This window comes from Coturnix japonica, chromosome 1, assembly GCF_054131305.1.
Source record: "Coturnix japonica strain WE chromosome 1, WE-NBRP24, whole genome shotgun sequence".
NCBI classification, from domain to species: Eukaryota; Metazoa; Chordata; class Aves; order Galliformes; family Phasianidae; genus Coturnix; species Coturnix japonica.
In genome coordinates, this window is record NC_140663.1 from 125,628,896 (window position 1) to 125,651,601 (window position 22,706).

Genomic DNA, 22,706 nt, shown 5'->3' on the forward strand with positions numbered 1-22,706 from the left:
CAGGCGTTGTTTTTCCTAACTGAAGACCTGAGTCACTTTTGTTCTTTGAGATTTCAGGGTCTATGTGTAGTGTTATTGCCTGTTCCTTTGCTTTTTGACCCCTGAATGAGGACACCCTTGGAGACAACCTTGCGCTGGATATATGGGCCCCCTCCAAAACCCTGTGCTTGAATCATCCACAGTTAAGACTGCAAGCATGAGGTAATCCACCTGAGAACTGCTGGTGTCAGCATAAAATAACCATGGCTGTTCCCTCTACAGGTTGGGTAGTTTTGAACTTCTGTCATTTTAGATATACAGGTGATATAATTAAAGCTATACTCCTCCTTCTGGGGAGAGGATTTGCATCCTTCTCTCTTGTGGTAGTTTTGGAATGGCCAATCTGTGGGATGGATTTTGTGGAGCTGAAACAAGGAATTTCGATGTATTTGTTGTCCACTGTGAATTTTTTACAGGGTGAAAGAAGGAAGTGGTTGACTAAGTCACTTTTTTTTCCCCCCTTTATCACAACTACCAGTAATAACCACGGGGAAAACATGCAAACAGTGAGTATGCAATGTAAAGCTATATATGGAAGAAGGCTGCTTATTGTGAACCTGCAGTCAGCGAGGCTACACCCTGTCTGTAAGTGTCCACCCGCTTGTGTTTCTGTCTGTCCCTGCCTGCTGCTTGAATGCAAGCCTGAAGTTTGGCGATGTGTTATATGGTCTTTTAGTTACTTGCAGGGAAGATCTTATGAGCAGAAGCCATGCACAGGACAGTGATAAGAGGATGAGTGATAGTTTGTCCTGCTGGGTTATATCACTGCTAAAAGCAAGCAGCACCGATTCAGAGCTTTGATGGAAACCTTCATCGCTCTTGAAATGTGTGGAGGTGTCCTGGTGTTCTCTTTAAGCTCCTGCTTATTTGGAGGGTTTTTAGGGAAAGCATTCTGTACTCATCCAGGCTCACAGAAGAGAAAATTCAGGGTTGGTCTGCAGATGCATCTCACTGCTCACAGCTTTGGGCGACCGCATTCTTATTATTGCTCACTGTGCTGGGGAAGAGGATGTGTTTTGGAAAGACCACCACATTGTGACTGAACCTCAAAGTGTGATTTCAGTGGGAGGAAGGGATTAGTCCCAGCTGGTGCAGAAGTTGTCTCCTCTGGTGCGATTTGAGGTAGTTCTTTGTGTTCAAATTCAGTTACTCTGCCAGAGAAGCAAACCTTCTCAGCTGGGGCATCAGTGCTTTTTAGGCATATTTGTGCCAATATAGGAGTCCTTGGTATGTCTGTCATATGCTTTAAAATGTTCTGAAAAATCTGTATGACGTATTTTTTCTTTGCTGAATCCAAATGTTTTCAGCATTAAAGAGCTACTGTTTCCATTTTCCATTATTCATAATCTTCAGGATGAGTTATTTCCATTTATTTTGCACTGTGAACTTCTTTTCCTGTATGGAGTTTTTTGCAGGAATGCAGAATACAGATACTAATAACTATGAAACTAAAAGGTGTCTGTGTGTGTGTGTATACCATACATATATGTGTGTGTGTGTGTGTGTGTGTGTGTGTGTATGTGCACCTTACCTATATTTCTTATGTCTTCACGTGCATTCAATCACATTTTTCTAGACACAAAGATATGTCTTGGATTCTGTGTAAAAGGGTATATTAGTTTTTACTTTTGAAATCATTAACCTCTGATCTCTTAAAGGTGTTACATTTGGTACATTACTGAAGTCATAACCTCTAAGAACCTTTCTACCTTTCTTGGAAATGCTGGTCAGAGTAGACGACCTCTTTTTAAGTATTATTCTGACAGGCTGAGGGAGCTGGGCTTGTTTTACCTGGAGAAGAGAAGGCTGCAGGGTGACCTCATTGCAGCCTTCCAGTACCTAAAAGGAGCCTATAAACAGGAGGGAAGGCAACTCTTTGAGAGGGTGAATAATAGCATGACAAGGGGAAATGGTTTTAAGTTGAAGGAGGGAAGATTTAGGTTGGATATTAGAGAGAAGTTCATTACTATGAGAGTGGTGAGGTGCTGGCACAGGCTGCCCAGAGAGGCTGCTGTCTGACTTACTGAAGCACATTTTGATCGCTATGTAACTCTTTTTGGGTGCAGAGAGGAATAATGGAATTGAGCAGCAAGGCAGCATTTCCCCAGCAGAGGGAGGTGTTGTAAAGCTTAGCCTCAAGCTGGACTCTGCTTGCTGGAGACAAATGGGTGTTTTACAGCTGAATTTTATGCATTCGTTGGGCAGGTCAGGGGGTGCAGCGCCCCGGGGGAGGCAGCCAAAAGAACTTGATTCGTGTCCAGATCAACAGAAGATTTTTTTCCCACACTCGCTCTTATATTTTTATATTCTTATTCTTGAAATACCATTTGCTGAAAGCTCGATGGTGAGGTGCTGTCGGTATGGCCGGAGCAGGGGCAAGGAGGGCTGCCCATCCTCACCACAGCACCCATTGGTGGCTGCCTCATCAGTGTGCTGCCCCCTCAAACCCCAAAGTGCTTTGTTGGATTGAGTCAGCCCCTGCCTGGGTGGGCGTTGAGAGCACCAACATGCAGCTTTGTCCTTTACTATTTTTACAGCAGGGAGGTGCAGCTGTAGAAGTAGTTAAAAAAGACAGCAGCTACTAGCAAATTGCAGCACTAGCACTTTTTGGCCGGGTATGGATGTCAATCCAAGTACGGCTTTGCAGTAGATGAAGCGCCCCACGCTTAGTGCAATCCACATATTAAATATGCATACTTCAGGCTTGATTGATTGTTAAGTGGAGCAGGGTAAGAAACATCCAAGCAGATGTTGGAGTCCCATTAGACACAAGGAAGGAAGCATGTAATTAGGCAATTATTTAGCTCCTTGAATCAACAGTTTAGGCTCCCACGAAGCTTTGAAATTTTCTTTTCAAGGTTCGAGCGCTTAGATCTGTGGCTTGATTTCTCTCTGCTCATTTCCTTTTATCTTTATCTGCTCCAGCACTGGCCCAAGGCATGGGGCAGGATTCCTTGGCACCCAGAACCATATGCTATATGGACAGCAAACCGGGAGCACAGCTGCTTCTTGTGTCAGTGGGAAGGCTCTCCAAGGAAAAACATAGAAAAGAGAGGAGTTGTTGTTTTTTATTTATTTTATTCTTAATCTTGACTCCAAAGAGTGTTTTCCTTCCAGACTTTGTGAGAAACAGCTGAAAACCAACACTCTGGATTCATCCCTCTTGAGAAACTCATCCCAGAGATAAGCTGGGTGAGGGATGGGGGATGGAGAAACAATGTGGGTGGAGATATCTGCTCTCCCTCCCGCCCCCACTGCTGCCACCTTTTAACTGTGTGTGCTCTGGAGGCAATTTGTATACTGTCCTTGCAATGCTCTTTGGATTTATTTCTTTTGACCTTTTGTTCTGCCCTGTAAACAGCTTTTCCTATCGCTCTGAAAATCTCCAAACTGAATTTAATTGAAATTGGGTGGTCTGCTCAATGTTAAAAATACAAGGATGTGCCACTGGAGTGGAAAATAAAGATCGGTAACATCGATAAAGGCTTCCCTGCATGGACTGAGAATGCTGAGACCTTGTCTTCCCTACTTTCTGTAGTTAATGTGCATTCTCTACACATAAGAACTCATCGAGTAATGCGCTGATCAGAAGAACTTGGTGTTTTGGGGTTTTGTTATTATTATTCCTAATTCTACAGTGTGGGTAAATGACTAAAGTGTCATGAATTATCCTTCTCAACACAGATGTGACATAACAAGATAAATGCTTTGTAGGGGTTAAGTGAAAAATCGAGAATGACCCTTTTACCACATAATATGGGATGCATGAAGGACTGCATCATTTCTGTTTGGGTTTTGTCTTTTGCTGCTTAGACGCAGGTGAGTATTTCCCTCTCACAGAACGCTGACAGTGTGGTGCTTATTGTGACCTTCCAATACTTGAAGGGATCATATAAACAGGAGGGGGAACAGCTGTTTTTGAGTGTTGAGAGTGAAAGGACAAGGGGGAATGGTTTTAAACTGAGACATGGGAGGTTTAAGTAAGATATTAGGAGGAAGTTTTTCACACAGAGGGTGGTGACGTACTGGAACAGGTTGCCCAAGGAGGCTGTGGATGCCCCATCCCTGGAGGCATTCAAGGCCAGGCTGGATGTGGCTCTGGGCAGCCTGGTCTGGTGGCTGGCGACCCTGCACATAGCAGGGGGTTGAAACTAGATGATCACTGTGGTCATTTTCAACCCAAGCCATTCTATGATTCTATGGTGACTATCAACCAGACCAAAAGCAGAACTTTTTCTTTGGAGGAAGGAGGAAGGCTGGTTGCATGAGCAAGGAGGTGTGCACTGAAATTAGAAGGCTGAATCTTCAAAGTGCAGAACATAAAAGGAGGCGATGTATTGCTGGTAACAAGAGGAGCGGTGGTAACTTGGCTGGTCCTCAAAAATTCCCCTGGAATGTGAAAGATCCAAGTAGCCCCATCCTATGCAGGAGGAATGTAAGAATGTAATCTCTAAGAACAGAATTATAAACAGAAGGTAGAGGCTGAAAGGACAGAGAGGGAAGGGGGGGCAGTAGGCACTTGCCTGGGGAATTCTTCCTGCGGAGCTGTCTCCAGCTGCGTTGCTTTCAGGAAACCTTTCAGCAAGTTAGTGGGCTAAAGGCATTTGCATTCTCCAGCACCTCGCTGGAAACCATCTTTACAATGTGTATTTGAAATGGAACTTTGCATTCGAGCAGCTTCAGACTTGAAGCCTCCTTCCTCATGAGGATTGGTGAAAGATCCCACAGGGCAGGAGTATGGCTGTGGAGCTCTTGTTGACGTTTCAGTGTGTGCAGCCTTTTGAGCATCGCATAAATCACTCTGAATCTCTCCAACCATCATCTGTTTGGCATGTTATGGGATTCCACAGTAATTTCTCTTTTTCCATCGTGCAGTTTTAGATTATATTTTGATGACACTCTGGGCTGAAGCACGTTCTTGGTGTACGAAATTACTGTGCTTGGGTTCTGTCTGGAAATCTTGATGTAACTGATAAGGAGGGACTTTCTCATTAGTACATATTTGACACTTCCCTCCGCTACCAGGATTACAGTAATGCTCTCTCCTGTGTATTCCACTACATAGTAAATACTTTAGCAATAATCTTTGAAATTCACACCAAATAGATCGTTTCCTTTCCTAGACAAAGTGTTGGGTTTCTCTGCTTTTATTAAATGTGAATCCTTTAAGGATAAAACAAACAACCCTTTGCATTACAAGAGTGAGAACTGTGAATTCAGGGTCTGTTTGTGCCATGAATAAAATCAAAGCAGTGTGAATGTTTTGTCAGTAGCAATGAGGTTTTTTTCCCAAAGCCGCTTTCCAGTTCAAATGAAGACTTTCATTACTAATGGAGAGGGGATGCACGGCTTTGCAAATCTCTGCTGGCCACCTTCCTGTCCCACAGGAAACCTTCAGCGGTTTCATTCCTGCTTTGCAACCGACACAGGCGATGCTCCATCACTGTGACAAAAGACAGGGGGTTGTGTTCTGGTAGCTGAGAGTGAGAGGTGGGGGAAAAGTTTGTTATCTGACCAGCGCAGTGTTACTGTGCTTCCAGAACAGTATTTCAATGCTGATTTCTGAAGTTACCTTGCTGCAGTTTGCTGGATGAATCTCCGTATGAGAGTTCACTGACATGTTTGAGTAGCTTCACGTTTTTATAGCTCTTATAAGTTTCTTTGTGTCGTAAATTACAGCGAGGAAGTGGCCCCTTTTTTTTGTTCGGTGCTGGCCAGGTTGTACCATTAGCACCTCACACACCAGACCGCTCCTGTTGCAACGTAAGCGAAGCAGCGGGACACCGGGCAGCCTGTAGCGGCCATCCCCGAGGTGTGATCAAGCGATAAAGGAAATGTGGTGCCCTGCAGGAGGGTGTGTACCTATGAGGAACAGGAAGCCAGAGGCGGCTGCCTGCCTGCAGAGGTTCACGGCTCCGGCAGCGCAGGTGTGCAGACGCCGAGCCTCTTCTCTCCGGGCGTCTTGGCAAGGAGGCTCATCTGGAGGGGAGGAAGACAACCCAAAGCCAAAACAACCCCCCCCCCCCTCCTCAACAACAACACAAAAGCTCTAAGTAGAGAAATATGACAGCCCTGCAGCTGAAGGAGCTGTCACAGTCAGGTCTGTACAGGAGGAGACGGGATCGCCCGGATAGCGTGGGGCTGCCTGTGTCGCAGGAGGAGAAGCTGAGGTGAGTGTGGAATCAGGGGCAGGGCCGGGGCTGCCAGCAGGCACAATGCCGGCACGACTGCGCTGCACGTGTGCAGTCCTGAAACACGGGAGAATGTAGCAGGAGGGATATGGGAAACATACAAGGACCTTGTGGCAGCGTGACCGCCTTCTGCGTGTGGGATGGGTCGCTGCCAGCTGATGGTGGCACCTTTGCCTCCCCTTTGCCAGCCGGCACTTACAAGCCAGTAACTTGCCACAACTTTGCTCGTTTAGGATTGGTTTTTTTTGGTCATCCAAAGCAAGGAGAGCGTGGGCTCCCCAAGCCAGGGCTGGCAGTAGCAGGGAAAGGCAGGTTGCCTCCCCAGCTCACAGAGGTGCTCTTAAGGGATGGGCTGAAATGCAACCAAGCCGCTGGGCCCAGCCATAGGGATGGAGAGAAGTCACTGGCTGGGGCCATCTTCCTGACACTACGGCCTCCTGAACCTGCGTGGGGCTTTCTAAGAGCCTCTGCTCAGAGCAGAATGAGGCTGTGTGTAAGATGAGCAAGCGCAGATATACTTGTGAAAAGTAGAAATGCTGAGTTGATTTTTTCTCAGTATGCTTAGCACAAAAGCAGCGTGTTTCCACATCAGGCTCCCCGGAAAAGATTCTTGTGTGAATGCTAACAGTAGCATTGGTGGAGAGGAAGCACTTCCTATGCCCCAATGCCTTTTCTTTGGTTTTATTTTTAGAGTGTTTTTCATTGTGGATATTTGTGCATCTCATTGGAGGAGTGTGTAACTTACTTGGGTTTTGTCACTGCACTTTCATTACCAGTTCCAGGACAGGTATTTGGATTTGGGAGATTTTTACCCGTTATACGTTCTCAGCATCTATTTTGAGTATTAATTCTAAGTGAATCTCATAAATGGGCTTTTAGTAGCTCCGATTTATACTATACTCATGTCATTATAGAATAATCACGCTTAATAGATAAAGATGCGTACAGACTCTCGGCTGTATTTTGTTTAGTTTCTTTTATGCAGCGATAGCTGTGGGGAAGAATAAATCTTACTGGGGAAGTGAAAACTGCTTTTTACAGCTTATAGATGAAAATAGGCCGTGGTGTTTCTCTTGCTTTCAGCAGCCTGCTCTGTGCACGCAAAGGTGGGAACCGTTTGTGGGCGGGGATGTGTTGCCTGCATCAATATGAATCTGAGTGGTTTGATCCTTTCCTGAGCCTCTTCCGGTTTAAGACAAGAAATATCAGGCAAGGATTGATCTTACAAAATAAAATGCAAGCAGACAAAGTGGCAAATCAGGGCACTGGTGAATCAGGTCAGGACAGAGGACTGGGCTCCTGTTGTGCTTGTCGCTACCTTGAGCAGTGGGTGCTTAGTCAAAGTAGACCTTGATCCCTCTGAACCCGTTTTATTCTATTTCAGTCCGTGTTGCCAGGTAGCCTTATGTTATGATTTCTGCTGCATTCTAATCAACAGAAGGCTGTGATACTGTAACTATAAAATGGTGCCATAACAACAGGGCCAGAAGCAATCGAAGTGAAGAGAAATAGTCCTTTGATTTTCTAAAACTGGAAACCTCTGGCTTTTGTCATGTGCTCCTCCCTCCCCAGTGATACTGAGATACCTGTCCTTACCACATGTATCAGGAGTATCGAGAGTCCACAAGAAAGACAAGAGGTTTCTTTCATGTCTGCTAAATATAGCTTGCCATCCTCCTTGCCTTTGTCATGCTCTCCTGTATTTTCTCCCTGAAGCTCTTTGTTCTGGCTCCTTTGAATACTGTGTGAACATGAATCCAGATGTGCTACATAATATCAGCCCTGAGGAGCGGAGTACTGTAACCTTCTTTCTCAGTTAAACTACTGTATTTTTCTAATCCTGGGCCAAAAGGTACTTGACTTGGTCATTTCCTTAGGGTTTCCCATACGTAGGGCGCAGGGCTGCAAAGCACTGTGCTCCATCTCCTAAACATGTACAGCACATATGTATGTACTACATTTCCAATAACCTAAGTTTCTTGAAACATTTCTTTTTACAGCATAAAAATAGGTTCCTCTGTCAACATAGCCTCGTGATAGGTTGTGTGCTGTGAGATTCTAAGCTCCATAACAGGAAGCTGACCCTCAGCTTCTGCATCTGTGCCCACACTTCAGCCAAAGGTTTGACCCCATCATTGTCTCTCAGATCTGCTGTTTAGTTTATAATGAGTCAGTCTCTAAGCACATTTCCCTCAGCCTTTTCCAGGAAGGACCATTGCAGTATAGTTGGGCTCTTACCATTATGTTAAGAAGCCACTCATAGCCATAAATAGCGAGCTTCCAGCTCAGTGAAGTAGGGTAGGGCAGATCTCTGAGGGCACAGCACTTACTGAACTGTGTGCAAGCTGGGAAATGAGCTGCTTTTTTATTATTATTGATACATTCTCTGAATTGAGGGAAAGGCCCACGGATGGGTACAGCTGTGTGAGTAGGTTGCTGTTTCTATACTGGCAATCCTGACTTCCTGCTGGGATTGTTCAGCCTCCTGCCTGCTTGCACACACTGGCTCCAGGCATGTGGATGTGCCCCAAAATTTCATGCACAAAGACTCCCTCGCAGATGAAATTGGAGACATAAGCACATTTTTACACCCCACTCAGCCTTGGGGGGATAGACTGTACTGCAAAGCTTGTAAGTGAGAATAAAAAGAAATACATGAATACTTCACCCCCCATCCCTCCCCAGCTCCAAGACAGTGGCAGTGTGGTAGGGCTGAATGTCTCCCTTGCCTTTTGAGATGCTGGGGGTTGTGTCACGGGTCTCCTCAGCCTGCTATCGAGAGCCTACATGCAGTAGACAGCAAATAGGTGCAGGTGTTTCAGCCACAGGTCCTGCCCAATAACTTTCTGTCCCTGAAGTCAGAAAGAACAGATCTGTAAATGGAAACCTTACCAAAAAGGCCAGTGGCATCCTTGGCTCTTTGGCTCATCTGCTAGATGCTCTAATTGAAGAGAGCACTTGTCCGTGTAGATGTAGCATTGAGCTTTTATTGCTATTAATTATGGTAGCTTCCAGACAGCAAAAATGTGCTTCATGGTTCCATTTTAATACTGCCGTACTTGGAGTTTGTGAGATATCCAAATGACTTGAGGCTGTGCTTTTCATTTGTGCCTAACATTTCATTGCTTGAGGGGTTAAAATAACTCACATCGAACACACCCTATTTTTCTTGCCTTCTTGCTCACCCCTTGTCTTTCAGATTGCATAATAACTCCAATGCAGTTCTACCTGACTTGCTCACCCTGACTATCACCTCCTGTGACTCCAAATGACTGGAGGTTACTGCCTGCGTGACAGAAATTACTGCTTCTCTTACGTTTGCCTTATTGTAACAGCCAGTGATTTCCGCAGATTTGTTGAGCATCAGTGATTATAGCAATTAGGATCTTGATTGCTCTGAGAGCATTATCTGGGGAAGTACAAATTTCCTTTTGCTTTTGATTTCGTCTGTTTTGATAGCATCTTATCAAACATTCCTCGCAGAAAATATAACGTGATTGCTCATTATTCCTCGTGACAAATTAGTTCTCCTTTGAATGCAGTCCGTCACGCTGGACTGAATTTACGCATGGAATTATTCTGCAGAGGAGAGAAGGCTACATTGTGAAAGCTAATATGTAAACGTCACAACCTATTAAATTACCAGCGTGCAGGCACTGAGGAAATCAAGCTTGAGAAGGGTGCAATACTGGGTTCCTCTCCTGTTTTTCTCTTCCGGTGTCTCTCAGCTGTTCCACGTGCCAGTCTGACAGGTGTCCTCGAGGGACCCGTGTTCTGTTCCATGACGCTCTCCAGGTGCAGGAGCAGCTCTGGCGGTGCCCAAGTGCAGGAGACAGACAGAGAGAGCAGGCCTTTTATGGGGCTTCCCAGGGTGGTAATCCCAGCTTGCAGCCAACGGTGACTCCAGGGCTCCCCAGACACTCTGTGACATTCTCTGATTCTTTTCTCATCTCCTAGTTCCTCTACTCTCACCTTGCACCCAGGAATCTCGGGATGCTTCCATAGTACAAACGATGCTCGGAATTTTGGTGTGCGTTATCCTGTGCTTACTTGCAATGTCTGCATCCCATCCCAAACAGCTAATAAAATACAGGATGAAGCCCCTTGGTTTGTGTTACACTAAATTTTATGGTTGTCACGATGGAGTATAAAGGTACTGCTACTTTGGATTAGCTTTATCTCTCAATATATGACTCATGCGTGACTCTTATGAGCACAAATTGCTTATGCTATTCCCTTTCATCTGTTGAATATTAGCGCCAGTGCTTAATTTTGCTGTAATAATTGCAGATGGCTTAGCTGCCTTCCCTCCTGCTGGTTTTAAAGCTGGGTGATACAGCAGTGAGCATGTGAAGGAAAAAATGGGAAACCAAACCCCAGAATGACTCACAATTGCAATTTAATTTGTGTGTGAGTGAAGAGAATTAAAAGAGGAACAGCTGAAAAGACGTTTCCTTTGCCACATGCTGCCTTCTACCCCAAACAAACTATTCAATTCAGGAAGTGAAAAGCTTCATTGTTATAAGCTAGAAAAACGCTAGATAAACAGACTTAAGGTGAAAAAATTCTGCTGAAGGTGCAGATTAGTGGCAGTATTGAGAAGGATTTGGGAGGTAAGCAAGTGCTGTCCCCCAGCACCTAAGCTGAAGGTCAGTCCTTAGCGTGTTGTCTCCAGTGGAGACATTGCTATAATAAGAGCATCATTTACAGCCAAAAAGTCTGCTGCTGGCTGTCATTTCAGCCCTATAAGGAACTTCGCAGCCATCATGGAAGTCTTTCCTGGCAGGCTGGGTATTACGTTTAGTCAAGGAATTAATTATAGCTCCTGGGTGAGCTGTTCAGGTCAGAGGGCTTGGTCTGTAAATGCATTAGTTCCAGGCAGTGCCGGCAGACAGCGAGGGCAGGAGCAAAGGCTGATATCTCCCTTTGCATGAAGGATTCAGGGATGTATTTGTAGTGAACTTCGTTAGCGGGTGACGTGAGCTGAATATTAGTGCTAGGGAAATGTGATTTTTGAGGGAAAATTTCTTGAGTTTTGAAACATCAGGAGATGCAAAACTCAATTTTGCACTTTTGGACTTTAAATTCATTCCTTAAGGAAGGGATGAGGAGCACACATACACTTAGTTGTAATTTGCTTACAATTGTCTGACCGCATTCAATTCTCCTTCACTTTGCTTTCAACTGTGGGTCTCTTTGAGAGGTTAGATGTGCAGTCCCTATCAGTGAGTGCGATAAAAATATTGCTCTCCCTTTCTATGAACCCTGGTAGGGACTGATTTCTCCCTGTGCTTGTATAGCTGATGAAAAGAGCTGTGTGGGAAGGTGCTGCATACCTGATTATTCCAGTTGTATTCATTTCCTTATGAAGAGATGGAATGTGAACCTTCTCCGCTTGCAGAGACCAAAGCATATTTTGGACATGTTTATACTGGAATACGTTTATATTGAACTATTTGCAACAGCTAGAGTTGCCTTTCTGTTTGCCCTGCTTATACTCCCACCACAGAAGCTTAATCATGCTTTCTGTGGCTAATGCTAAATGATGAAACTTTTAGGAGCGCGTGGAATTCACCTGGTTTTTATTGCAGTGGTTTCAAGGTGGTTTTCAATCCTTTTCAACAGAAGCAGAGCAGTGCTGGGCACATGATAATCCTACATATAGCATATATCTTCGTTATGGAAAAGATTTACTCCTTATTTCCAATTGCTTGTAGAGATGAGAAGTTACAGCAAGCAGAACCCAAGAGTGTTTTCAGTTTCAGTAAAGAAGACATAAAAGACCAATTAACACTTAAAAGGTCAGTGCAGAGATTAGCATGTGGCACTCCAGAGTCCCGGTGGTTTCAAGGCAAAGCTTCTCCTCTAGTTATTCTGCATTTTGCATGCAACAGTTAAAGTGAATTCACCCCCTACCTCTGTGGGAAGGGGAGGGTTGCATTCTGTTTGCTTTCCAACCCGATGGGGTGCTTGGCTTCCTGAAAGCAGTGGTGATGCAGCAGGTTTGCTCTCAGCCAGCAGCGTTATTTCAGGGCAGCGGGCAGACTGCCAAGCAGCAGCTGCTTTTGCCAAGCACCTTGTTTGGAGCAGTGACTGCTGAGCACTTCTATTTGGGGAATGGAGCAAGGCGCTCAACAGGGCTCGCAGCCTCCCGGCCTTCTCTGTAAGAGTCCCTGTCTGCTGGCACCAGCAGGCAGTTTTTCCTGGTGGGAGTGGAGACACCACAAAGCGGCACATTTGATTTCCCTGCTGTTTTTCACAGCAGCAGTCATACACTTCCCCTCCTCTCTCTGCCTTTTTCTCTTGTTGCCTTCTCAGCCATCAGCTGTGGCATCTGCAGAGACCCCCGTGAGCCAGTGGGAGCCACTCTGTCACCTTCCTCCCTGCTTACCTCCTCCAGTTCAACACTGGCTTCTCCTTATTCTCACTACCAAAGCATGTAGGTCTTGATCCAGCCCTGGGGGATGCCAGCAGCCCCTCCTGGCCTGGTGGCTCCTCACTCCCTGGTCTGTGGCACCTCAGGGTTACCTTGAGTTACTGGTGAAGATACAGAGGGTCTTAGTCAGCCCGGTGTAGATCATAGCAGCAAAGTGACAAAAAAAGAGAGAAAGATGATCAGTTACTGTGCCTTTGTGGATTACCAGACCATCCCAGTAGAAACTATGTTTTGTTTTGGTAGCCTGAAGGCCCTTTTTATACTCCTGGCAAGCTCCTTTCTTCCCTCCTGGGGAAGGGAGGTCAGGAGTAACTGAGTTGGCAGCAGTGCCAGCAGCCTGCAGAACAAGTCTGCTTTAACCAGAAGGCACCTCGGGGAGCACAGAAGACATGGGTGCTGCAGCAGGAGGAGGAGAAGCCTTTCCCTCCAGCACTGCTTCCCACAGTGCTGCACCAGCAATGTCATCATGACCTATAGCTATGACCCAAGCACTGCTTCGTCTAGAGCTTGCCCCACAGCAGATAAATATAGGGCTTGAGCTCCAGCCTCCTCAGCCTGTTACAACCTGCGGCTCCTGATGATCCTAAGATGGATAATCAGACTTGTGTGTGCATAAACACACAGGTTATGCTACCTTGGCCCCACCTGCCACGATGTCTTATGACACATGGGAGCAGCTTGCTTGGAAGCCACCAAGGGGAATTAAAGGGAAGAACCCTGACCAAACCCATTCCTGAAATCTGGCCTGTTTGCTTTTGCTTTCCGAAGAAAATCTGTAGCACTGCATTGGCCAGGCCATGGGAAGACAGTGATGTGTGAGCCCAGGTTTGTGCTGAGAGCATCATGTCCTCTGCTGGGCACACACTCAGTTACCTCAGCCAGTGCTGAGACATGTGGTGCAGAGCTCACTCAAGGCTCAAGAACGAGTTTAATTTGCTAGGTTTTTTAGATTTTTGAAGAGAGCATAACTGTAAAATAATTGCAACATTGGGAGGGCTTTCTGTGGTGAAGGAATGATTAATTTTCACTCTTGCTTCTTTCTTCCTGGTCTTGCTTTCTCGCTTTCCTGATATCCACAGTGCATTACTTCAGTGTTCAAATCTATGGAGCATCCTCGTGTTAGGTGATTGTTCTAAATGCAGCACAGTGCTGAAAATCACGCTCCGTTTCATTTCCTTCATCTATTATAGCATACTTGGCACTTCAGTTAACAGCCTGTGAGGCAAAACAGAAAACAAACTGGCCCTCTGTATCTATGCTTTCTGTGAAGTGCTGATGAGAAGGAAGGTGCCTATAGATAAATGCAGCATATATACCTTAGAAGGTATAAGTGGAGCATTAAAAGGCCATTTTTACAGTGTGATTAATATGCCCAAGCATTGAAACAGTATTTACCTAATGACAGAAGCCTCTTCTTCATGCTGGTTAGCCCATGACAAAGCCTTGTTGGAATCCACTTCCATCCCCTCAGCAGACATAAGCCTGCGGACAGGTTTGCTGAGGAACACCTTGGCTCACATAGGTTGCTCACAAAACAGCTCTCCGGGTCCAAGAGGATTTCTCCATCAGCAGCCAGCAGCAAAGCCCCTTTCTAGCATCTGGGTGTGCATGACAGCCCAGTGCTGGAATGTGCTCCTCCGCAGCACAGCTTTTAACTTGAAGCTCTGGCAGGGTGCTGGGTAGCTCTGGCTCAATGACACAGAGGCGCTGAAAGTTAGTCACTTGGTTTGAGAACAAGGGGAAGCCCGGCGCATTGTTCTGCTGCCTTTGCCTCCAGCTCCCTCGCGATATAAGCACAGAATATATATACCCGTGATAACAGCTAGAGGAACATGGACTTCCAGCGCAGAGGTTACCCCTATGCGATCCCGGAGAATGAAGAGATCGCTTACAGCGTCTCTCACAATGCCTACAACTCAACGGGAAATGAAGGCGAGAAACCAGTGTCGAAACTGCAGCGTAGGCACAGTGATGTTAAACTCTACAAAGAGTTTTGTGACTTCTACGCAAAATTGTAAGTCCGCGCTGTTCAGCTCTGGGCTGTAACCGCGGTGACATTATTGGCATATGGTCACTGTGTTTTTTACCGTCTGGGCTCTGTAAGCCATTCTCTAAGGCAGCCTTTACCACAGCTCTGTGTCTGATATGTTGCCAGTTGTAATCATCAACTAGAATTTGAGCTGGTGCTGTGAACTTAATCAGTGATTGCGTCAGACGTTTTTATCAGGGGTTGAAGCAGGGTTGGCATTTGCCAAGTCGTCTCTGACTTCAGATTGTTTGCTTGTTTTGGGCGAACGTGTAGGCTGTTTCACTAACGCAGGACTGTTGCATGCATCACTGTTTTTACATACGTGTTTTTACTTGGATTACGTTTTTTCTCCGACAGCACTTAGTATTAAGTAACTTGCAAGTTTAGCACCCTTAATACTCAGGAACTGGTGAGGTGATGGTGAGGCTCGTGGTTTATGTTGTGAATACTGCTTGTTCAGATTAACACGGAGTACGGGTGAAGTGTCTGACTTTTTTCCCCCTTCAGAAAACATACGTAATCCGTGTAGACCACTGGCTAACTGTATGCTTAGCTACACTTTATACAAATAATCAGTGCTGTTTTTCAGTATGCTGATACTCTTAAGTATGAAATAGACCCTTCCTCAGCCTGACCCCCTTTGTGAAATTTGGCCACTCGTTGTTTCACTGTGAGGACAGTGACCCTTTTTTGGTACTGGGGCCTTAATTAAGTGTAAGACATCTGTACTGACTGTTGTATGTGTGAACACAATCCTAGTGAAGCTGCTAATCCCCCTGATACTTTGCAGCTATCACACTCATTCTGTGGTCACATGCCTTTGAGAAGCAACCAAAATTGCTATTTATTTGAGCTTTTATTTTGCATCACCTGTTTGCATTGCCCTATGCCTGGGTCATGGTGGAGCACCCCAGAACTGCAGCCAGAGCATTTCTACCTTCTCCTTGTCCTTGGTCTGGTGCTGAGGAGCTGCAATCTGCTCTTATGGAGATGAACCCTAACAAACCAACCAAAGATCCTATGACTTTATTATTTCTACAAGTTGTGCATAGCTTGAAGTGATTTTACAGATTTGTTTACCTGCTGTGGTTTTCAGCAACCTACCATGTATAATATTTTAAACTCTTCCACACTGCTTGTTTAGAGCTTTTGAATTAATGTTGTATTCTGTTGTATTCTCGTATTCTAGAATTGTGAATTATTTTAGAATTAGCCTTTGTATTTTCCAATGTGAGGTCCTTAATTATTGGGAACTATTAGTAATAGGTGAACGGTTGGACTGGATGATCTTTTAGGTCTTTTCCAACCTTGGTGGTTCTATGATTCTATGATTCTCATCATAAAAAGACAGCATCTGTAACAATGACCAATAGTTATTATAACGCATTGATTTTGTTTCCAAAGAGTTTGGAGCCAGAAGGAAACAGTTTTATTTCTAAGGGATCACCACAAGTCATTAAGTTCATGGAAAGGTTTTCACTGGACAGCTTAGCATTAGGCTGATGCCATTGGCTTTGGAAAAATATAGAGAACCAGAATCAGTTGTGCTGCCTTTGGAACTCATATTCTTTCTGTTTCTTGTTTTCGTGACAGCAACATGGCAAACGCACTCGCAAATGCCATCTGTGAGCGCTGTAGAGGGGGCTTTGCGCCAGCAGAGAAAATCGTCAACAGCAATGGCGAGCTGTACCATGAGCAGTGCTTCGTGTGTGCCCAGTGCTTCCAGCAGTTTCCGGAAGGGCTCTTCTACGAGGTAAGCTGGGAGAAGTAATTACAGGCTGATCGATACCTTAGCAACTGCTATGGAAGAAATGGAGTTCCAAAAGATTATGCCTTTTAAAGGGGAGAAGGAAGAAGAAATGTTTCCATGGCTGTTTGGAGCATATCAGTGCATATAACCTTATTTAAGTGAGGAAAGAACTACTGGAGATTTCTCTCCCTCTGCAGATTTTTTTTTTCATACATATACATTTCATTTCATACTACATATTAATCACAGAATCACAGAATTGTAGGGGTTGGAAGGGACCTCTAGAGATCATCGAGTCCAACCCCCCTGCCAAAGCAGGCTCCCTACACCACGTCACACAGGTAGGCGTCCAGGCGGGTCTTGAATATCTCCAGAGAAGGAGACTCCACCACCTCCCTGGGCAGCCTGTTCCAGTGCTCCATCACCCTCACCGTAAAGAAAAATATTGTATCAGAAATACAGGGAAAGCATTATTCTTAGAATAGAGTTGTCAAAGGGAAATCCCAGCATCCTGCAGTCTTTAGGAGGTTTATTGCTGAGTGAGTGAGTGAGGCCTGCACAGCTTCTGAAATATCACTTGACCTGTAAGCCATCATGCTGAGGTCAAGGTGTGTTGACAGCCAAAATCAGATGAGGCCTGAGTCAGGTAAACCCAGAGTTTAATATACTTTCAATGGAAAACCCCACTCCCCTTTCTTTAACCCTAGGTGTAAGGAAGGGTAGAACATGGGAGACAGGCAATTATTACCTGAGGTTTGTGGATGGCTAACTGAGGCTCTAACAGATTAAAGGCAGAGTGCACACAATTATCAAATGTTCAGTTGCTTCTGAAAATCCTGTTCTAACCCACTTTCACATGCAGTGCCCATCATTGTGTCAAGAGCGCAACATTTCATCTTCCACAGGGGTATTCTTAATTATACAGAGTCATGCTGTATGGTTAGGAGACGGGGAGAGGAGTATTAATTGGAAAAAGAGGCTGGCAAAGGGGATTCCTGGGCTTGCTTTCTCTCACCTTTCTTTAGGATCAAAAGGTTTTTCAGTGCTGTAGAGATAGTGTTGCACAATTTGTGGCAAATGAGCCAGCAGTGCTCCATGACACATCAAAAGGTGGGCTGCAAAAGAGTAGCAATTAAGAAAAGACAAAACAAAACACCCCTTGGATACTTACACATTGCATTATTATTGTTAATATCATGAGTTGCTCCCTGTTTGCAGGCACAGTAAAGAGTCTGCCCTGACGTGTTAAGACCTGAGTCAAATGTGAGGTGATACATACATCTTAAAAGTAGAACATTTGTTGATAAATCTGTCATAAAACAATAAAATGTATTTTTCTCTAAATAATGAGCACTTTATTCATCATTTTTCTGACTCTCAAATAACAGTGGGAGAATCCATAGACCTCTTTCAGGAAGTGGAATGGTCTTCTGAGATATGAGACAGTCTATGTCTCCTAGAGAATAGAAGAGAGGCTGCAATGGAAAGAAAGATTTAAGTTTGCACCTGGTTTAGGAATATTACAGCTTTTCTGTTGCACATCTGTGGCCATAGCTGAACCTGTTTGGCAGGGACAAGTGATCTGATGGTGTTTAGTTACATTGTTTACACACATATTCATTAAGTAAATCAGAAGTGAAGAAGGAGGCAAGCTTGCTCTTCTTTCATGCAGTGTGATTTAGCACCTCAGCATGTGACTTGGGAATATACTGTCTCAGAGCATTTAGGTGAGAGAGAGGAACAGGAACAGCCCTAAGCAGACAGAGGGTAAGCTTAGGTTGGCCAATGCTCAGGAGATGGCTGACAATGAGTAATTAAGGTGATCTGTTATCTTTGTGAGGAAACAGTGACTGGAGAAGGCAGTTGCTCACTCAGTGCTAGTGCGGTCTCACCTTGATTATTGTGCAGTTCTGGGCACGCAACATAAAATGGGCATAAAACTATTAGAGAGCATCTGAAGAACGGCTACAAAGATGGGGAAGGGTCTGTAAGGCGAGATGAGTGAGGACGGACCTGCTGGTTCGTTAAACCCAGAGCAGAGGAGACTAAGTGGGCGTGGAACAGGCTGCCCAGGGCAGTGGTCACAGCGCTCTCAAACGCAGGGTCTGATTTTTGGGTGGTGCTGTGAGGAGCAAGGAGATGGACTTAGTGATCTATGATTCTATCCTTGTGGCTCCCTCTCCATTCAGGATGTTCTGTGGTTCTAAGGCAGAAGGAATATATTCCTCAGACTGGCTTAATGAACCCTTTAAAAAGATGCATGTGGACTTAAGGACAGGTAATGTGTTTTTCTGAACAGGTTCCCCGTGGGTAAACACGTGCATTGTTGTTAGCCCTGCATTAGATGATATTTATTCTGTGCCCAGTTCAGCTAAGCTAGCGTTTCTTGGAAAAGATTTGTAGAAGTTAAATATTGTTCCTGTGCCTATCGGAAGAATTGCAGAGTTTCCCCAGTTAGTCATTAAGCTGCTTATCACATTTACACTCAAGTGCTGCCATAAGTTTTCATGCTTTGCTCCACCACGGTGAGGTGAAACCAGTCAGACTACTCAGGAAGAAAAGCTGGTGTCACTGCAGAATGCAACAAAAGGCTGCTTTCCCTGTAGTTGCCGTCAGTGAGTTTTATAACACACAGTAGTGCACAGACCAGTACATTTGTGTGGAACTTCCTATGCTGAAGTTTCATCCCATTACCCCTAGTCCTGTCCCCACGCACTACTGAAAAGAGACCAGCCTCACCACTATGGCTCCCACACCTCAGGTATTTATAAACCTGGATCAATGCTGAAAATATAAACAAAAGCATATAGTAACCAACCTGCCTGACAAGAAACCTCTTTGGTCTGCCCAAATCAATTTGTGGCTCTGAAATGCAAGCAAACATCTGCATCTCCCAGTGTACCAACTGTTTACACCAGGCTGGAAGCTTTTTGGTGGTGGGGTTGTTTTTTCAGTTTATAAAGAATTACATTTGGCAGGAAGCACAGTTCTCAATGAACTAATAGTTTCCATTACTCTCTGGGACATTAATAGTCCTCTGTCTCTTAATTAAAAAAATAATGACACAAGCACTACTTCCAATTAAAAGGTCATCTGTTTTAGAGTATTACGTTGGAAAGCCCTTGATGAATTGCTGGAATAGGCTTCTGAAAAGAGACTGTGGAGCACACATCTTTCTGATCCTTGTGTAGGGGAGATTTAGGCTGAGCACAGGAATAAAGTTTCTGATCTCGTGCTTGCAGTGACTTATAGGTGGTTGCATTAAGTCCTGCCTAAGGATTGCACTGTACTACTGCACTTATGTTTTAGTTGGTCCTTGAAATTTCAGAGAGTAAAAAGATATAGCTGTATTTTCTATCCATGCATCAAAACTTAATTTGTGGGGTTTTCCTGCTCTGCTTCTTTCCAGTTTTTTAAACTTAAGACATTCAAATCCAAACATACCTAATATGATCTGTCTGGTTTTAACATGCTAGCTGCCATTTGTGTCTAGCAGTGGTGCGCCTGAAGGTATCTAAACATTTCCCACCGTTTTAGGGCATACTTACCTACATGTTCTTACATATTCCTCAGTTAGATTGTTAATGCAGTGCCATACCTTATTTTTTTTCCAGATTTTTTTTTTTTTTCCTGTATGAACTACAACTGAACTTCTCTAAGCTTTGAGAAAATTCAGCTCCAGATCCCCTCAGATCAGCTCCTTATTTCATCTAGTCGGCTTAGAGAATTTTGTTCTTTAAAATTTCCTCAGACAAGCATTGGGAAGGAAAAGCATGATTTCTTTTTAATGTTTTGCCTGCAGTGCTCCCTGAATTGCAAAGATTTCTGTCCCTGGGTGTTCTTCCTTCCCCCAGACTTACTTCCTCTAGTGTGCTGGGCCATCCTTACAGGAAACACTGAGTGAGAAAGGGATCAAATGGGTTCGGGGAAAATGCTTCCCCCCAGGAAAGCTTTTCAAAAGCTGATTTCCTGCATAGAATTCTGTCTGCATCAGATTTTCTTAGTCTCTCAAAATTCGGGCATCTGTTGTGATGTAAAGGTTGGATGTTAGGGGGAAGTTCTTTACTAGGAGAGTGGTTAGGCCCTGGAACAGGCTGCCCAGGGAGGTTGTGGATGTCCCGTCCTTGGAGGTGTTCAAGACCAGGTTGGACGGGGCCCTGGGCAACCTGATCTGGTAAATGTGTATGTTTGGTGGCCCTGCCAGGCAGGGGGGTTGGAACTCCATGATCCTTGAGGTCCCTTCCAACCTCAGTCATTCTGTGATTCTGTGTAAAAGAAGGTGGGTTACAATCAGCAATTTTAAAGGAACACTGTTGTACTGACAACACATACTGTCTATTATCTGAATTAAGGTGGGTGAATTTCGTGCCTGTTTTTCTAGCACGTGGTCTGGTTTGCTTATTATGCAGATCCTTATCTTCTGCTACTCAGTTGCTTGTGGAAACAACCTGCTGTGTTACAGTATTTATGTCAAGGGCACGCTGCTAACCTCTCTTGCCTTGTTTTCCATTTGCAGTTCGAAGGGAGGAAGTACTGCGAACATGATTTTCAAATGCTTTTTGCCCCTTGCTGCCACCAGTGTGGTAAGTTTTACATTCAGGTGAAATATTTCACACCGATCACAAATGGGAAGTCAACATATGTTGCTGGGGGAAGATGTGCAGCCCTGTTGTATCTCCTCTGGGAGGTGGCCCCACACAGCTGGACTTCCAGAATGAACTTCAGTGAACTTAGGGAGCTGCTTTTCTTAAAGGTCACCAAACAGGAGGTTTAAAAAACAAACAAAAAAAAAAGGTTGCATTCTTTGCATGAGTAGTTTAACTGTTCATCCAGTGACTCAATGGGCAGTTCATTCACGAGCTCCTGATTTTCTACATCCACATGCATGTACTCACATGCATCCCCTCTCAAGCAGCTGAAACCCTCTCACAAGTCTTAATCTATTTTGATAATTGTAACCTATCCATGTTGTCCTCCACAGAAGCAGAGGAGGACATTTTTGACACAGATCCCTTTAAGGCTTTAGCATCTGTTGTCTACTATGTAACACCGAGGGCTGCATTTTACTTGCTGCTATTGAACAAATGCTTGCATGTCTGCTATGCTGTAACCAACTGCAAGTTTTCTTTTACAATGAGTTTTCTGTTTGTGACACGTTTTGCTTGGTCAGGGTTGAGAAGTCATTGCTGTATCCTTGTTTGATCTTATATTTCTGAGGCACCTGGGCAAGCTGCTACAACTTTCGCTTATCTTAGTAAGGCCTTTCCCTTGTGCAGAGGGAGGGGTCAGATGCTGGAAGCGGGGGAAGCAGATGTTCTGGACCTTTGGATTTTCAGCTGCAGATCTGAACAAGCAGGGGAAGAGGAAGAAAGAGCTCAGTGGTGATATCTGAATGAACCTGAAGCGTGTGACAAACCAGGAGGAACTGCTTTGTTCCCTCTACAGTCCAGTCACTTCCCAAGTGTGAGGGACCTTTGTGTTCCTCCAGTTACTCTGCAGTCTCCCTCCTTTGTTCTCTTCCTGCTCTTGTGTGCCACAGCTTCCCCTTCTCCTTTCCTGCTCTTGGCCTGGAAAGGACTTTCGTGAATCCTCTTGTCTAACCCCTTGAATCACAAAGCAGTGCTCTTCCTGCACACCAGCACTGTCCATACAAGGCAGAGCTCTGCTGTCCTGTCCTCTTCTGTCGCTGATTTGCTCCTATTGCTGATCTGCTCCTAGCTTCTCTTTGGGGAGTTTGGCAGAGGAGACTTCACATCTGCAGCACTCAGGGAGAACAGAAACTGTTTTGGTCTCTGGCAGGTTTATGAAGGAGCTACACCATGTATCTCCAGGACTTTTCCCTCCCAGCTGCCACAGCTCATTAGTTTCTGCTGCTTCTGATTCCTCATAGCACCAGCTCTATTAAAACCTCATCAGTTTTATGTACTGACTTGTTCCAACAGAAAGTGAATTTGCTGGAGGGTGTGACTGGCTGGCTGGACTGCCTCCCAGGTCACTGCTCACTTACCACAGCACTCCATGGATCCTGCCTGGAAATGGGCTTTTTCGGTTTTTGAATGTAGTGAGAGTAGCCAAAATCAACCGTGCTGTTGTCAGCAGTGATGCCTCAGGCTTTTCCGACACTTCTAGAGACCATCCAGTTTTATTCTTGAAAAGCTATGACTTCATGGGAATGCCACAGACTTGCGTGTTAGACTTCATCTCATTTATATCTGTTATCGGCCTGATCGCTTCTCTTTGGCAGCTGTTTGATTTGTAGGC

At 44.9% G+C, this 22,706-nt stretch overlaps 1 protein-coding gene across 12 annotated transcripts in view; it reads left to right on the top strand.

The window, feature by feature from the left end:
* The window catches only part of LIMS1 (LIM zinc finger domain containing 1), a 51,823-nt gene that overhangs the window by 22,364 nt on the left and 6,753 nt on the right, over nucleotides 1-22,706 (top strand). For 8 of the 12 annotated variants that reach the window (XM_085552210.1, XM_085552229.1, XM_085552200.1 and 5 more), the window contains exons 2-3: nucleotides 16,289-16,448; nucleotides 20,962-21,028. In XM_085552210.1, the coding sequence (XP_085408336.1) occupies nucleotides 16,293-16,448; nucleotides 20,962-21,028 (223 nt within the window). In that variant the 5' untranslated portion in view covers nucleotides 16,289-16,292. Of the gene's footprint in view, nucleotides 1-5,783; nucleotides 6,210-14,374; nucleotides 14,681-16,288; nucleotides 16,449-20,961; nucleotides 21,029-22,706 lie in introns of those variants that run through there. The other 4 variants (XM_015849703.3, XM_015849710.3, XM_015849685.3 and 1 more) reach the window with 3 other exon arrangements.